The sequence below is a fragment of the Phascolarctos cinereus genome, unplaced genomic scaffold (genome assembly GCF_003287225.1).
Source record: "Phascolarctos cinereus isolate Bilbo 61053 unplaced genomic scaffold, phaCin_HiC Scaffold_1;HRSCAF=81, whole genome shotgun sequence".
Taxonomy (NCBI): Eukaryota; Metazoa; Chordata; class Mammalia; order Diprotodontia; family Phascolarctidae; genus Phascolarctos; species Phascolarctos cinereus.
The window spans coordinates 232,357,882-232,376,063 of record NW_027555514.1 but is presented as its reverse complement, the minus strand read 5'-3'; the positions used below and the strand labels follow the sequence as shown (position 1 = coordinate 232,376,063).

General features: G+C 39.1%; 2 protein-coding genes across 2 annotated transcripts in view; both read right to left on the bottom strand.

The window, feature by feature from the left end:
* LOC110211068 (uncharacterized) overlaps positions 1 to 14,467 on the bottom strand; it is a 67,202-nt gene extending 52,735 nt beyond the window's left edge. The window contains exon 1 of the mRNA XM_020990265.2: positions 14,317 to 14,467. The gene's annotated coding sequence lies outside the window, so the exon portion shown is untranslated. The remainder of the gene's footprint in view (positions 1 to 14,316) is intronic.
* The window catches only part of LOC144455941 (uncharacterized), a 36,976-nt gene that overhangs the window by 18,438 nt on the left and 356 nt on the right, over positions 1 to 18,182 (bottom strand). The window contains exons 2-3 of the mRNA XM_078150320.1: positions 18,092 to 18,182; positions 14,317 to 14,472 (exon numbers count right to left, since the gene is read on the bottom strand). The exon at positions 18,092 to 18,182 is cut by the window's right edge and continues 49 nt beyond it. Coding sequence (XP_078006446.1) covers positions 14,317 to 14,472; positions 18,092 to 18,182 — 247 coding nt within the window. The remainder of the gene's footprint in view (positions 1 to 14,316; positions 14,473 to 18,091) is intronic.

The window sequence follows — 18,182 nt, the reverse complement described above, 5'->3', positions numbered from 1 at the left end:
ATTGCCTCATCAAAAGGCAAAGAAAGAATTCACCCACGAGAAAAGGGGATCTCAGAAGTGAAAGGTAGTTTTTTGTTGTTGTTCAGTCAATTGAATTATTTCTGACTCTTCATAGCCCCTTTTGGGGTTTTCTTGGCAAAGATAATGGAGTGGTTTGCCATTTCCTTCTCCAGCTCATTTTACAGATGAGGAAACTGAGGCAAATAGGGTGAAGTGACTTGCCCAGGGTCTCACAGCTAGTAAGTGTCTGAGGCCAGATTTTAGCTTAGGAAGATGAGTCTTCATGCCTCCAGGCCTGGCACTCTATCCACTGAGCCACCTAAGGTTAACTTGCTGGCAAAGTCCAGAGAATGAAGGACGGATGGCCTGGGCCTTTTCTCAAAATGAAGGTTCTAGCTCTTTACTTTAAAACATTAAGCAGCAAGCGGAGATGACTTTCTCATCATACTCCTAGAATCAAAGGCAATCTGGAAGTTGGATTACAAATTTTGCTTGTGAAACTCTAGACAAGTCTTTCTTGCAGCAAACAAAAGCACACTCTGTTTAAAACAATGTCCTTGCCTCTATGTCTCAGGGGCAGGATTTTCCACTGCTATTTGGCAATCTCCTCAGAACTCCGAGGAAGATACCCAAGATGGAGGCACTCCATCAAACAAAGGGGAAAAACGTATTTGAAGAAAATTAGATTCCACACAAATCCCTCGAATGTGCTCGCAGAGGATTTTGCAGTATTGGCAATTGGATTTAAATCTACAAGCCCATGACAAGGACTTGAAATGCTTTCTTTTCACAGAGATTTTGGTTCTAATAATACTTCTTGTCAAAGATTTTGCATGTCTGTCACACGAAGTGCCCAGCAGAGATCATCCCTTGTAGGAAACAGCTGGTGTAGCCGATGAGTTCTCCCGCCCTCCCACCTACCCATCCAAGACCTATACAGATATGGATAGGGACTTAATTGAGATTTAATTGAGAAAAGAAATTCCCCAATGAGCAAATTCCCTCTAACAACTGAGATTGCTCCCTTTTCTTTAACTTATTCTTAGAGCAGGAGTTCTTAACTTTTTTTTTGTCATGGGCTCCCTTTGACAGTCTGATGAAACTTATTCACCCATTCTCAGAATGATGTTTTAAAATAACTGAGGGCAATGCTAAATTTCATTTAGAGATTAGTGAAAATACAGATGTCCTTTTTTTTTCCATCCATATTCACTCTTCTTTCTCCTCTCCCCTTCCCCAAAGCTATCCACAAACTCACTAGGTTAAAAACTTGTCTTAGAACATTGCCTCAAGGTTAAGTAATAATAATAATAATGATGATGATGTAAGTTCAGTAATAATAATAACAATTATAATGATAACACTGATAAACATAATAGCATTTATGTAGTGCTTTCAGGTTTGCAAAGCACTTTACATATATGAGGATCATTTAATCCTGTGAGATAGATGCTATTATTCATTTTACAGATAAGGAAACTGAGGCAGAGAGAGGTTAAGTGACTTGCCTAAAGTTAACAACTAGCATCTGAGGCTGGATTTGAACTCAGGTCTTCCTGACTCTATCTATTGGCTCTGCCACCTAGCTACTTCAAAGCGACCTTCCCCGTGACCTCCCATACAGCCAGAATGTGTCAGAAACAGGACTGAGACTCTGCCCTTCCTGGTTCTGAGGCCAGTTCAATACCCTCTTCACCACAATGCCTCTTTCAGACCCAGGTTCCAATCATGAGAACTTTTCGAGGATCATTTAACCCCTCTTAGTCTGAAAACCATGAACTTCTAAACTTTTGCACAGGCCTTAATTTTCAGCTATTATTCATGATTTCAATAGACCCACTTAAAAAATAGCACCTGAATAGTAAATATTCAGACTGATTTTTTTTTCACAAAGTTAAAGTGATTAGATTTTATTTGGGATGAGAGGGTGTTTACTGTCCCCAAACCTGTCTCAATCATCTTTTCACTCTTGACCCTTTCTTCAACTACTTGGTTCACAATTGCAGGAAAGATTACCACTTGGATGCTCAGCATCCTTATTTTTTATTTTTAAACAGAATCTTTGGCCTCAGCTTTCTTCATCTGAAGTCAAAACCTCAACACAACACTAAAATCATTGGAAATTTATTGTAACATATGCTTTTCCCTCTACATTCTTCATGGCTCAGCAGCTGAAAATTATAAACAAAGGAATAATATTTAAAAGACTGTCATAGGATGTCCAGTGACCAACACCTTCAGAAAGAAATTGCTAATTATAGTTGAAGATGAAGATATATGGGGAGCCTTGAACCCTATTTTACACTCTGAGGATTCTTAACTTATAGCTCCCCATAAATAAATATTAACTTCTTTTGAGAAGGCTTTAAATTGAAAATGGAGGGAGAGGGAGAAAACTATTTATTTAGAACCAACATGGAACGGGCCAATAATTCACAAGAGACAAGATCCAGGAAAAGGATAAGTAATAATGCTCTTCACCTCAGATGTCTATATGTAAATGCGTCTTCTGAATAATGACTAAAATAACTTGAGATCTTAACATGAGGAGGTACCATGGAGATTTGGCTCCATGAAACTCATGACCGGGACAGAGTGATGGAAGAGTGAAGCTCTTGCCAAAGGAACCTATTTGACAAAAGGGGTGATAGGATAACATTGTATCTCTCTTAAAAGAAAATTCATGAAGTGAAGGGGAAAGCACTTTGGAGACTATTTAGGTGAAAATCAATGGAAAGAGAAAAAGAAATGATATCATTGTGGGGAGTATACTATAGACCATCCCAGGTGAAAGTAGGAAATGGATAACACCTTCTTAAAGGAGACCACAAAGCTGGAATGAAAGTACGATGTAACAGTCACAGGGTAATTCAACCCTTTGGTCATCAACTGGAATTATTTCTCTGTTTAAAAGCATCACAGCTGACAAATTATTAACATCTTAGACAAAAGAACTTCAACCTGGTGTCCATGAACTTATTTTTTTTTAAACATTTTGATAGATGCATTTCAATATAATTGATTTCCTTTGTAATTCTACGTATTTTATTTTACATATTTTACAAGCACTATTCTAAGAGGAGGTCCAAAGGTTTTCCCAGCCTTCTAAAGGGATCCACAACACACACAAAAAGGCTAAGAACACCTATCTTATAGGAAATACTTAAGTACCCTTAAGTTGATTGCTTAAGCGGATAGAGTGCTAGTTCCAGAGTCAGGAAGATCTGAGTTCAAATTTGGCCTCAGACCCTTATTAGCTGCATGACCCTGGGCAACTTTCCTTGTCTATAAAACGAGCTGGAGAAGAAAACGGCAAACCACTCCAGTATCTTTGCAGGAAAATTCCAAATGGGGTCATGGAGAGTCAGACAGGACTGAACAACAATAACTAAGCCCTCATCTTATTGGTATTCTGTGTATCCTAACCCTAATTACAGATTCAGAGATGGAAGGGACCTTAGAGGAATAAAATCCAGCCTCTTCATAATACAAATAAGGAAACTGAGTCAAGGAAAGATTAAGTCACTTGCCTGAGATCATGCAGCTGACAAACGTCTGAGGTGAGATTTAAATAGACCTAGGTCTTCCCAGGAGAGCCAGGGGGTGCAGTGGATAGAGTACCAGCCTCGGAGAAAGGAAGACCTGATTTCAAATCCAGCCTCAGACACTTACTAACTGTGTAACCCTGGGTAAGACACTCAGCTTCTGTTTTGACTCAGTTGACTCAGTTTGACTCAGGGTTATTCTGAGGATCAACGGTAAAACATTTAGCACAGTGCCTGGTACCTAGTAGGCGCTATATAAATATTAGCTTATTGTTGTTGTTATTATTATTATTCCTGACCCCAATCCAGCACTCTCTCCAATCTTCCATACTTCCTCCATAGTAAACACTTAATGTCTGATGAATGATCTAAAATTCACATGAAAGGGAAATTCTATTATTCACTATTTACATTAAGACCCCCAGATGTTCTGTCTTTGAAAGGATCCACTCCTTGTTTCTACTAGCAAAAACTCAAACTCCAGAAATGAATTGTTTCAGAGAACCCTTCTTTTAGATAGCCTCAAGAAACAGGAGGCATTAAGATTTAATAGCCAGGATTAGCCAGGTGGTGCAGTGGATAGAGCTCTCACCATGAGTTCAAATCTGGCCTCAGACACATAACACTTACTAGCTGTGTAACCCTGGGCAAGTCACTTAACCCCATTGCCTAGCCACCCCCCTCAAAAAATAGATTTAATAGCCATCATTATGTTTTTTTCTGCATTTTTTCTCATTAAGAAAAAATATATAACTTAGTTAACTAAGCCTATTTTCTATCATAAAGAGCAACTTTCCAATCAGGAAGGCTAGAACAAAAATGATGAAGGCAGGTCAGATTCCAGAAACGAACTCCATGAGGACAGTTGGCTGTTTCCTCTTTCTCTGTCTCCTTGGTGAATGAAGGTCACCCAGCCTGGATGAGTAATGGCAGGGCACTAAGAGAACTGATGGGTATAATTAATGAGCCACAGTCCCTGACCTTTGAAAAACCACAAGAAACATGAAAGATACCACAGGACTGAAGAGAGGGAAATGGATTCCTGATTCTTTAAAAAGGAGGAAAAAGTGAATTCTCCAAGTTATAGAGCAATGAGCTTGACTGAAATTCTTAGCCAAGTTTCAGAATGTTTATTACAGATAGTTTGTGAATACTTAAAAAGAGACACATTCATTTCCTTGAGACAACTGGGGCTCTATTCATAAAGTGACATACGCCATAGGAAATCATGAAAAGTGTTCTTACTATTCAAACAGTCCTACTCAGCGTTTTCCATACAGGACGCTCCATCTCCCATCGCTGGTTTCACACCCATTGTCTCTCACACTTGGAACATTCTCCCTTCTCATGTCTTGGAGTTTGTGGTCTTTGTCAATACTCAACTCAAGGGCTACCTTCTTCAGGAGGCCTTTCCTGGAGGACCAGGAAAAGACTTTTTCTATCTATTCTGTTCATACTCATACATATTCACGTCTCCCCCATTACTGGAGGCTGGGACTCTTTCACTCTTGTCTTTGTGTCCCCGCCACCTGGCTCAAAGTAAGTACTTCACAAATGCTTTGTTGATGGGTTGATTGAGAGCAGGTTCATGAGGACAGAAGAAAATGACTAAAAACAAAAGAGAAGTTTCCTCTTATTCGCTCATCTTACCTTGTTGGTGTTATTCAGTCATGTCTGACTCTTTGTGACCCCATTTGGTGTTTTCTCCACAAAGATACTGGAATAGTTTGCCATTTCCTTCTCCACCCCATTTTACAGATGAGGAACTGAGGCAGACAGGGTTAAGTGACTTGCCCAGGATCACATAGCCAGAAAATGTCTGAGGCCGGATTTGAACTCAAGGAGATGAGTCTTCCTGGCATTCTATCTACTGTACCACCTACATCTTAAACTAGCTCTTTGAGGTCTCTCTTTCCCATAATGTATTACTGAAAGCTAAAAAGTCCACACATTTCATATAGACATTTGTCACTTGACAGAGATTTGTCCCTTTTCAATGAGTTTGAGGTGGATTTCTTAAAGTTCACAGCTGATCAGGACCCACGGCAATGTGCTAGCAAATATTTAACAACAGGCTCTCTGAGTGGGGAAAAAAAAAGTAGCAGGACATACTTTTAAGTAGAATCTCCATTATTAGCATTTTCTCCAACGTTCTCTTAAGTCTAAACAATCAACAAGGTGATAAATCAAGCCCTGGTTTGTAGCTGTTTGTTGGTTTGTGAAAAATAAATTCTCACCTGAAAATTTGATAATTGGCTCACCCAAGCTGGTTTGATCTGACTCCAGCATACCTATGACAGTGAAGTCTTTTTCTCCCCCATTTTATAAGATATAGACTTAACTCTCCAATCACAGAAGTACTTTTTTAAATTGATTTTATTTTTTTTAATTTTATTAATTTATTTTGATTTATCAACAATCACTTCCATATGCTTTTGAGTTGAAAATTTTTCTCCCCCTTTCTCCCCGCCACCCTCCCAAAGATGGCGCACAATCTGATATAGGCTTTACATTTACATACCCATTAAACATATTTTCACATTAGTGAAGTTGTAAGCAAAAATTAAAACCAATAGGAGGAACCATCAGAAAGATGAAACAAAACTCAACAGAAAGTAAAAATAAGCGATAGCGATTCGACTTCCATAGTTCTTTCTTTGGATGTGGACAGCATTTTCCATCCCGAGGCCTCTGGAGATGTCTTAGATCCTTGTAATGCTGAGAAGGGTTCAGTTTAACAATATTAGTCATCACATAACGTGTGCTTTTGTGTACAAAGTCCTCTTGGTTCTGCTCACTTCACTCAGCATCAGACCATATAAGTCTTTCCAGGTTTTTCTGAAGTCAGCCTGTTCATCATTTCTTATAGCACAATAGTATTCCATTACATTCATATACCACAACTTGCTCAGCCATTCCCCAATTGATGGGCATCCTCTCAATTTCCAATTCTTTGCCACCACAAAAAGAGCTGCTATAAATATTTTTGTACATGTGGGTCCTTTTCCCATTTGTTTGATCTCTTTGGGATATAGCCCTAGAAGTGCTATTGCTGGATCAAAGGGTATGCACATTTTTGTAGCTCTTTGGGCATAGTTCCAAATTGCCCTCCAAAATGGTTGGATCATTTCACAACTCCACCAACAATGTATTAGTGTTCCAATTTTCCCACATCTTCTCCAACATTTATCATTTTCCTGTTTTGTCATGTTGGCCAATCTGATAGGTGTGATGTGGTACCTCAGAGTTGTTTTGATTTGCATTTCTCTAATCAATAAATTTAGAGCATTTTTTCATATGACTATAGATGGCTTTAATTTCTTCATCTGAGAACTGTCTGTTCATATCCTTTGACCATTTATCAATTGGGGAATGGCTTGTGTTCTTATAAATTTGTCTTAATTCTCTATATATTTTAGAAATGAGGCCTTTATCAGAGAGACTGGTTGTAAAAATTCTTTCCCAATTTTCTACCTTCCTTCTAATCTTAGTTGCATTGGCTTTGTTTGTGCAAAAACTTTTCAATTTAATGTAATCAAAATTATCCATTTTGCTTTTCATAATGTTCTCTATCTCCTGTTTGGTCATGAATTCTTCTGTTCTCCATAGATCTGATAGGTAAACTATTCCTTGTTCTCCCAGTTTACTTATGGTATCAGCCTTTATATCTAAGTCTGAACCCATTTTGACTTTATTTTGGTATATGGTGTGAGATTTGGGTCTATGCCTAGTTTCTGCCATACTCTTTTCCAGTTTTCCCAGCACTTTTTTTCAAAGAGTGGGTTCTTATCCCAGAAGCTGGGGTCTTTGGGTTTATCAAATAATAGATTACTATAGTCATTGACTACTGTGTCTTGCATATTTAACCTATTCCACTGATCCACCTCTATTTCTTAGCCGTACCAAGCAGTTTTGATGATTGCTGCTTTATAATACAATTTAAGATCTGGAATTGCTAGGCCACCTTCCCCTGCATTTCTTTTCATTAGTTCCTTTGATATTCTGGACCTTTTGTTTTTCCAAATGAATCTTGTTATTATTTTTTCTAACTCTATAAAATAATTTTTGGTAGGTTGATTGGTATGGCACTGAATAAGTAAATTAGCTTAGGTAGGATTGTCATTTTTATTATATTAGCTCGGCCTACCCATGAGCAACTGATGTTTTTCCAATTATTTAGATCTGATTTTATTTGTGTGAAAAGTGTTTTGTAATTGTGTTCATAGAGTTCCTGGGTTTGTTTTGGGAGGTAGACTCCTAAATATTTTATAATGTCTACAGTAAGTTTAAATGGGATTTCTCTTTCTATCTCTTGCTGTTGGGCTTTGTTGGTAATATATAGAAATGCTGATGATTTATGTGGGTTTATTTTATAGCCTGCAACTTTGCTAAAGTTGTTTATTATTTCAAGTAGTTTTTTACTTGATTCTCTAGGATTCTCTAAGTATATCATCATGTCATCTGCAAAGAGTGATAGCTTTGTTTCTTCTTTGCCTATTCTAATGCCTTCAATTTCTTTTTCTTCTCTTATTGCTAAAGCTAAGGTTTCCAGTACAATATTGAATAACAGTGGTGATAATGGACATCCTTGTTTCACCCCTTATCTTATTGGAAATGCTTCTAGCCTGTCCCCATTACATATAATGCTTGCTGAAGGTTTTAGATATATTATTATTTTTTAAGGAAGACTCCATTTATACCTATGCTTTCTAGTGTTTTTAATAGGAATGGGTGTTGTATTTTATCAAAAGCTTTTTCTGCATCTATTGAGATGATCATGTGGTTTCTGTTGGTTTTGGTGTTGATATGCTCAATGATGCTGATAGTTTTCCTAATATTGAACCAACCCTGCATTCCTGGTATAAATCCTACCTGGTCATAGTGTATTATTCTTGTGATAAGTTGCTGTAATCTACTTGCTAGTATTTTGTTTAAAATTTTTGCATCTATATTCATTAGAGAAATTGGTCTATAATTTTCTTTCTCTGTTTTGACTCTTCCTGGTTTAGGTATCAACACCATATTTGTATCATAAAAAGAATTTGGTAAGACTCCTTCTTCACCTATTTTCCCAAATAGTCTATATAGTATTGGAATTAATTGTTCTTTAAATGTTTGATAGAATTCGCATGTAAATCCATCTGGCCCTGGAGATTTTTTCCTAGGGAGTTCATCAATGGCTTGTTCAATTTCTTTTTCTGAGATGAGGTTATTTAAGTATTTTACTTCCTCTTCAGTTAATCTGGGCAATTTATATTTTTGTAAATATGTATCCATTTCACTAAGATTGTCAAATTTGTTGGCATATAGTTGGGCAAAATAATTCCTAATTATTGTTTTAATTTCCTCTTCCTTGGTGGTAGCTTCCCTTTTCATTCTTGATACTAGTAATTTGGTTTTCTTCTTTCTTTTTTTTAAATTAAATTAACCAAAGGTTTATCTATTTTATTGGTTTTTTTCATAAAACCAGCTCTTAGTTTTGTTTATTAGTTCAATAGTTTTCTTAATTTCAATTTTCTTAATTTTTCCTTTGGTTTTCATATTCTAATTTAGTGTTTAGTTGAGGATTTTTAAGTTGTTCTTTTTCTAGTTTTTTTTTAGTTGTATGCCCAATTCATCAATCTCCTCTTTTTCTATTTTATTTATGTAAGCATTTAGAGCTATAAAACTTCCCCTAAGAACTGCTTTCGCTGCATCCCATAGGTTTTGGTATGTTGTCTCATTATTGTCACTCTCTTGAATGAAATTATTGATTGTTACTATGATTTGTTGTTTGACCCAGTCATTTTTTAGGATTAGATTATTTAGTTTCCAATTATTTTTTAGTCTATCTTTCCATGGCCCTTTATTACATATAATTTTTATTGCATCATGATCTAAAAAGCACACAAGTACTTTTTGATGAATAATAATAATAGCTAACATTTATACAGCACTATACTAAGCTCTTTACAATTATTAACTCATTAGTAGTTCTCTTTTTTTCTCTTCCATACATTCCACTAAGAAGTACAGAATCCTAGAACATTAGGTGTCAGTTCCAACATTCTAAGATTTGAAGAAGGTCCTTATTGTCTCTTCCTGTGCTCTCTAAAGCCTTCCTCCTCCTTAGCACTCTCCCCCTTTCTATGTCTTATGCCCAGTCCCCCATATGGCTTCCTTGCCTCTCCACTTTCAAGCTTCCCCTTCCCATTATGCATTCCAATTTCTCACAAAGCTCTGGTTCTCCAAGTTTGCTTGATTTTTTTCCCCTAGATCCTCAAAGTGACCAAACAGCAATCCCATTTCCAATAAGATTGCTTCCAGTTTGCAGTTTCAACCTAACAGACAGGCAACATAAACGAGAGCTGAAAATGAATCCTACAGATTGAGAATAAATAAATAAAAGCAACAGGTTGGGGGAGGGGCAGTGATAGGTGAACAGGCTGGTTGGAGTATTGTGATATCAGGCTAAGGTTTCAATGATGCTACAAGGCCTAAAAAAGGAAGTTTTGTAGTATAATCTCCTAAGCATTGAGATCCTCTCCCCCTTAAGGAAAAAAAATGCCCAGATTCTATGGTAAAGATTAGTTTATGGTTCCTTCCATTGGTTCTAATTCTTCTTTACACTATGACTAATGTGAAAATATGTTTAATATGAATGTATATAGAGAGCCTATATCAGATTGCATGCCATCTTGGGATGGGGGAGGTGAGGGAAGGGGAGAAAATCTGGAACTCAAAATCTTATGGAAGTAAATGTTGAAAATTAAAAATAATTTTTTTAAAGATTAGTTTATATGGTGGTCTTTATATATATTAGATCCTTATAGCAACCCAGTAAGGTTGGTGCTATCATATCCCCATTTACAGATGAGAAGAGGTTGGAGTAGGTTAAGTGACTTGCCCAGAGTCATATAGCTAGCATGTGTCTGAGACAGGATTCGAACTCAGGTCTTCCTGTCTCTAAGTGGTGCAGAGGATAGAGTGCCAGTCAGGAACACTCATCTTCCTGAGTTCATATCTGGCCTCAGATACTTATTAGCTGTGTGACCCTGGGAAAGTCATTTAACCTTGTTTATCTCAGTCTCCTCATCTGTAAAATGGGCTGGAGAAGGAAATGGCAAACCACTCCAGTATCTTTGCCAAGAAAACCTGACTGAACAACAACTTCCTGTCTCTAATATTTTATCAAACACATGATTTCGTTCCTCTAGCCAATCTCAAATACAGGTTATACTCAGGATCAGACATTATCTGACAGAGTTGGCATTACTTGGCATAACAAACAGAATTCTGTATTTGGAGTCAGAAGACTTGGGTTCAAATCCTACCCTTAAAAACCTTAAAGAGCTCTAGAAAAGCCAGTGACTATTATTGTCCAATATTGCTACTGCCATATTGTTTTGCAGTTCCATTTTCAACCCTAGGATCAAGAGTTCCTGCTATCCTTGTCTCCCTCTCAGAAGAACCAGTATAATTAGTCATTTTTCACTGGAGAAAGTTACATTTAATCTGCATCCCCGTTTTAACAGCATAAGTTAAGCAAATGATGGAGGATGAGTGGGAAAGGATGAAAACATCCTCTCAACACCCCAAACAGTATCCAACACAGGTCAAGGGCTCTGATCTGCAAGGTCAAAAGATGCTCTGGAGAAGCAACATTTTTGACATGGGTGGACTGTCATTTATGACGCTCTATCGCCATCTTCTGGAAGGAAAAACCAATAACACAAAGTCATGTGGACCTGCAGAATTCCAGGTGGAAAAAATGCATTTTCCAGAGGACTATGGAAAGCTTAAGTGTCTAATCCATAATTCTGATTTTATCTGCTTCTGAGGATGTCAAACCTAGGAGCTGATGTGCATTTTTTGGTCCAGATCTGTGATGTTATTCGTGTAAGGGAACCGTTGGGTAAAGAAATTCTCTCTAGCAATGCATATTGGCAACACAATTTATAGCTTTAGACCATTTTTTAGGACACTGAGAAGTTAATAATATGCTTCAAGGTTACACACCCAGCATGTAACAGAGGCCAGACTTGAACCTGACTATTTCTGACTCCGAGGGTGGTTCTCCATCTATTATACCACAGGGTTTCTCAGTATACATTCACATTCTGCCCTTAGGGGAAAAAAATCTCGAGTTTCCATTTAGGATAGTTCCATCAGGTCACATTGGTCAGAGGCCACTGGCAAATTTAGAGCAAGAGAACCTGGGCAAGTCACTTAAATGCTCTGTGCCTCAGTTTCTTCATCTGTGAAATGAGACAGTTGGACTCCAAGGATTTAATATCCCTCCCAGCCCTAATTCTATGATCCTAAGTCAGCATCCTTGAATGAGCATAGAGAGAGGTCAGCTAAGGTAGAGGATTTCCATGCTGTTTGTCTAGAATAGAAATCCTTCATATATTTGAATGTAAGATTTCAGAAACTGGCAAGATTGACCTGGAAACAATTCTATAGCAAATAAAGGATGCTCCCAAAAAGGTATTGGGATTCTTTTTCCATATTATCTTTTAGATGTCCTATAGTTTTCAGCATACATCAGTCTAAAATTAAATCAAATACACTGATCAGTATGACATGGAGGTCAAAAATCTTTAATCAAAAAACTATGATGGGGAAGGGGCAGCTAAGTGATGCAGTAGATAGAGTACCGGCCCTGGATTCAGAAGGACCTGAGTTCAAATCTGGACTCAGGCACTTAACACTTACTAGCTGTGTGAACCCTGGGCAAGTCACTTAACCCCACTGCCTAGCCAAAAAAAAAACCAAAACTATGATCGACTAGATATGCAAAGTATCTCAGAGATCAGTGGCATGGTGGAAAACGCACTGAGTTCCCATCTGGATTCACATCTCCCCTCTGTCCTAGGCTAGGTATATGACCCTAGGCAAGCCACTCAAACCTCTCTAGACCTCAGTTTCTAGATCTGTAAGATGAAGAGGTTGAGCTTGATAGCCTTCCAGGTCCCTTCCATCTCTAAATCTACGATCCTAAGATTGGCTTAATCCAATGCCCTCATTTTTACTGTCATCCTGGTGTGTATCTCGCCACTGGACCCAGATGGCTCCAGAGGTGAGAGTGAGGCTGGTGACTTTGCACAGCCCTGCCTCACTTAAATCCAATTCACCTGCATGTCATGGCATTGCCTCCCTGAGGTCATGATCCTCTTAGAGAATGGACAAACAAACAAAAACAGAAAAGGAAACAGGTCCAAGGAAGTAATTTACTCAAAGTGATGCCGGAAATGAATGGCAGAGCTGAGACTAAAGCTCTCTTGACTCCCAGTTCAATGCACATTCTACTACCCTACACTGGTTCCCCTGGGTCATCTTGGTCTACCAGGGCTTCTTAACCCAGGGTCCATGAACGAGGTTTTGTTTTAACATATCTATAACTATTTTAATAGAATTGGTTTCCTTTGTAATGCTATGCATTTTATTTCACACATTTAAAAACATCGTGAGAAAGGGTTCATAGATTTCACTAGACTGCCAAAGTGTGGGCATGAAGGGCTATGCTGGTAAATGTTTAACACCTGGTTTCATGGAAGGGGGAATATATACATGGCACACTTTTAAGTTTAATCTCTATTATTAATATTTTCTCCATCACTTTCTTAAGTCTAAGCAATCAACAAAACGATGCATCAAGCCTTGAGATGTGGCATTTGCTGATGTTTTTAAATTTTTTTTTTATTTTTAGGCAATTGGGGTTAAGTGACTTGGCCAGGGTCACACAGTTGGTGTTAAATGTTTGGTCTGAGGCTGCATTTGAAACCACAGCACCACCTAGCTGCTCCCATTTGTTGATTTTGTTTGTTTGTTTTGTTTTGGTTAGGCAATGGGGTTAGGTGACTTGCCCAGGGTCACACAGCTAGCAAGCGTTATGTGTCTGAGGCTTTGAACTCAGGTCCTCCTGAATCCAGGGCCGGTGCTCTATTCCCTGCACCACCTAGCTGCCCCCATTTGCTGATTTTTGAGGTGCAAATGCTCACCCTGAAAATTTAAGTCAGCTTTCTCTATGAGCTAGCTCCAGCACACGCCAGGGTACCACACACACACACACACACACACACACACACACACACACACACACACACACAAGTGAATAACCTTTTGTCTATTCAGACTTTACATATAATAATAAGTAAGTTCAGTGGAATCCTAGAATCCTTGGAATGTTAAGACTAGAAAATACCTTTTGCTGTTGCTCCAGTCATGTCTGACTTCGTGACTCCATCTGGGGTTTTCTTGCCAGAGATACTGGAGTGGTTTGCTGTTTCCTTCTCCAGCTTATTTTACAGATGAGGAAACTGAGGCAAACAGGGTGAAGTGACTTGCCCAGGATCACACAGCTAGCCAGTGTCTGAGGCCAGATTTGAACTCAGTTCTCCTGACTCCAGGCCCAGCACTCTATCCACTTCACCATCTAGCTGCTCCAGAAAGGACCTCCAGGATGATTGACTCATTTTATAGGCAGAGAAATGAAGTTCAGTACTCACCTTATTTTCAAACTTATTTTTGTTTAGTTGGTAGTTAATTTTTTTTCTTCATACATCCCATCATAGATCATCCCATCATACATCCCATCATTAGATTTGAAAAAAATATATTATTTCCATTCCCTCATTTCTTACGGGTGGGGAGACTAAAGGTCATAGAGAGTAAGCAGTTTGCCCAAGGCTCCCAAAGACTACTCCCAGTTGGTTCATTGAACAGCCCAAGGTCAAACATCATCAGCTCTGGACGGGACCCATCAGCAGCATCTGGGGTCCTCTCTTACCTTGCCTCGCCTCGCCTCCTGGGGCTTCTTTTAGAGTTCTGGGTCCGCTCCAAGTTCCTAGGATTTGGGAGCCTTTCAGACTCCACCGAATCAACAATCCCCAAAAGCAGCTTCCCTGTGTTCTCTTCTGAATGCCTCTGCCTGCCCAACATGAAACTGAGAATACAGAACACAGAACATAGAATTTTGAGGCTGGAACAGACCTCACAGATTATTACCTAGTACAATGCCCTCGGGTGCCAAGTCAAGAAGCATTTATTTGTTTATTCATTCATTTACTTTTTTGTTGAATAGCATTTTGGTTTTTTTCCAATTACATGTAAAGACTTTTAACATTCATTTTTTTAAAAAAAACTTAGTTCCACATTTTCTCCTTCTGTCTCTCACCTCTCCTTTCCCTAAAACGGTAAGCAATTTGACATAGATTATATGTGTTCAATCATGTAAAACATATTTCCATATTAGTCATGTTCAAGAAGCATTTAGGAAGTATGTGCCAGTTATTGTACCAAGCACTGGGGTTATAAGAAAGGCAAAAACAGTCCGTGCCCTGTAGGAGTTGACAGTCTAAGAGAGGAGACAGTGTGCAAACAACTGCGTACAAACGAGGTATATATTCAGGATAAATTGGAGATCATCCCAGAGGGGAAGGAAACCATCGTTTATGGGGACTGGGAAAGACTTCACTGAGAAAGGCTTCTCACATCAAGTAGACCTGAAGGAAACCAGAAGGCAGAGGTGAGAAGAGAGCCTTCCAGACACAGGAGACAAGCAAAGAAAAGAAGAGACGCACTGTCTTACGATTGAGTAGATGGAGGGAGGAGGTTCAGAGGGGCTTTCCAATGAGGAAACCAAGAATCGAAACAGTCAAGAGAATCCTACTTTGCTGTTCAAAGTGGATCACATCCGATACCTTATAAGATGGCGGCTTTGCACACAGAATTTGCTTGAAGACCTCCAAAGAAAGCCCATTTCTTCTCAAAGTAGCCCTCATTCTTGGCATCCGGCCTAAATCTTCTCCTTTGTTACTTCTACCCATCAATTCCTAGTTTCCCCCCAATTCTTTCAATTCTATAACTTTTGACAAGCAAAGTTTTCTTCTGGCATCTGGCCATTGATCTGGCATTCGATTAATATTTTTAAATCCTTACAAAAACTTCCCATTCTTCAGACATTACACACACGAAGTGTGCATGATGTAACAATACACTTTGATAAACATTTATTAAATGGAATCAAATGGAAGCATACTCCTCTGTGTTCTTTTTCCCCCAAAAGTTCAATATTGGGGAGGAGTGGTGGGTTGCAGTACTACTCCAAATCTTCCACCTAGGGAAAGACTCCACCCAGAGACAACTCTCAGCATCCCAACCTCCCACTGAACCCATTATTGGCTTGAGAAATTCAGTTCCCATAAACACACACAAAATTAGAGGCTTCATTGGCCCTCAACCAAATGACTGGAGTCTTTTAAGTCTCTCCAGCATTGCGTGTTCCTCCTACTCCTTTTAAGCCATCTCTTTTTTTTTCTTTGAAGATTCAGCAGTTTAAAATACTGATTTCTGTTTCATCTTCCAGTTATTTGTTGGCAATATATTTCTGCTGTTTGTGTTCAATTACGCCCCTAACTACTGTTGAATATATAAAAAGGTTGGGATAAAAAAATATCTCTTGCAGCCCCACTTTATTTATTTATTTATTTTTAGTTTTCAACATTCGTTTTTATAAGATTTTGAGTTCTAATTTTCCCCCTTCCTTCCACCTCCCCCTCCCAAAGATGGCATGCAATCTGATATAGGCTATACATGTATGACCACATTAAACATATTTCCACGTTAATCATGTCGTGAAAGAAGAATCAAAACAAAAGGAAAAAACCATGAGAAAGAAAAAAACAAAAAACAAAAGAAAGTGAAAACGGTGTGCTTCGATCTGCATTCAGACTCCATAGTTCTTTCTCTAAATGTAGAGAGCATTTTCCATCATGAGTCTTCTGGAATTGTCTTAGGTCATCTTGCAGCCCCATTTTAACCAACCAGAGTAGCATGTCAAGGCAAAAAGGCTATGTAGGGGGCAGCTAGGTGGCGCAGTGGATAGAGCGCTGGCCCTGGAGTCAGGAGGACCTGAGTTCAAATCCAGCCTCAAACCAGACACTTGACACTTACTACCTGTATGACCCTGGGCAAGTCACTTCACCCCAAGTGTCTTGCAAAAATAACAATAATAATAATGTTTTTCAATGAACAGAAATCTCTATCTCTTCCTCCCACTTCCCTGGCTATTTTTAAAAAGAAAAGAAAAATAGAACTCTTGTAACAGACACGCCTAGTCAGAAAAAACAAACTGCCGCATCAGCCATGACTGGCCATAATTGGCCACAATCTAAGTCTCATTCTGTATCCCGAGTCCTTTACCTCTCAGTCAGGTGGTGGATAGCACTGCTTTGTCAACGAGCGTCTGGAATCATGATTGGTCACACTGATCAAAGTTCTTGAGTCCTTCAAAGTCGTTTGTCTTCACAATGTCTTTGTTATTGTATATAGTAGTTTTGGTTCTGCTCACTTCCCTCTGGATCAGTTCAGATAAATCTCCCCAGGTTTCTCTGACACTGTCCTTTTTATAATTTCCCAAATCATTATTCACTGGTATTGGTTTAATGTACTGAAGCCTGCATGGCTCTCATCCCTGTAACGTCCCTCAGTCCTTGTTTAGGGTCATCTTCTGAGGTCTTTCTTCCACAGGGACCAGGTAGACAGTTGTACTAGTTCCCCCTTCCCCTCATCAGAAAGCAGTCTACCACTAATCTTTCTGCCAACCTCTGGACCCACATCTCCTCCTGCCTGTTGGACCCCTAAAATTGGATGTCCCATAGACATCTTATACTCATGTCCAAAACTGAACTCATTTTCTTTCCCCCCAGTTTTTTCCCCCTTCCAAATCTGCCTAACCCTGTCGAGGGCACCGCCATCCTCTCAGTCTTTCTGCTCCCAACCTAAGTGTCACCCCCAACTCTTTCCGATCTCATTATCCATATCCATATCCAATCTGTTGCCAATGCCAGCTGATTTTACCTTTGCAGCACCTCTCAAATACCCCCTTCCTTCCTTCTGACAATGCCACCACTTCATCACCTCATGCCTGGACTACTGCCACAGCCTTCTGGTTGGATTCTCAAGTCTTTCCACTCCAAGCCTTCCTGTGCTGAGTGACCAAAGCAATCTTCCTGAAACACAGATCTGTCCAAGGCACATCCCTTTACTCTGCAGAAGTCCAGTGGCTTTCTATTACCTCCAGGGTCAAATATAAAATCCTGTTTGGCTTTTAAATCCATTTATAACCCGGCTTCTTCCTATATTCCCTCTCTCTTTGGACCTTCCCTCCCCTCCACATATCCTATGATCCAGTGACATGGACAACCTTGCTGTTTCTTACATAAGACACTCCACCTTCTGATTCTAGGCATTTTCGCAGGAAAAATCCCATGCCTGGAATTCTTTCCTTCCCCATCCCTGCCTCCCGGCTTCCCTGGCTTTCTTGCGTTTCTCCGCTAAAATTCTAACTCCTGCAAGAAAACTTTCTCTGCCCCCCGGAATGCTAGCTCCTTCTCTGAGGTTACCTCAGATTTATCCTGTATATATCTTGTTTGTACATAGTGCAAACGTTTGTATGTAATACAAACAGTCTGAGGGCAGAGACTGGTTTTCCCTTTCTTTCTATCCTCAGTGTTTAACACAGAGTCTGGTATATAGTAAGTGCTTAATAAATGCTTATTTACCAGTTGACTAACTCCACTGCCACTTGGACCTGCTTCTGAGAGAGCTGGGCAGACTGTTTCATTTTTGTCCTATCATCAAAAAGCCACTCCA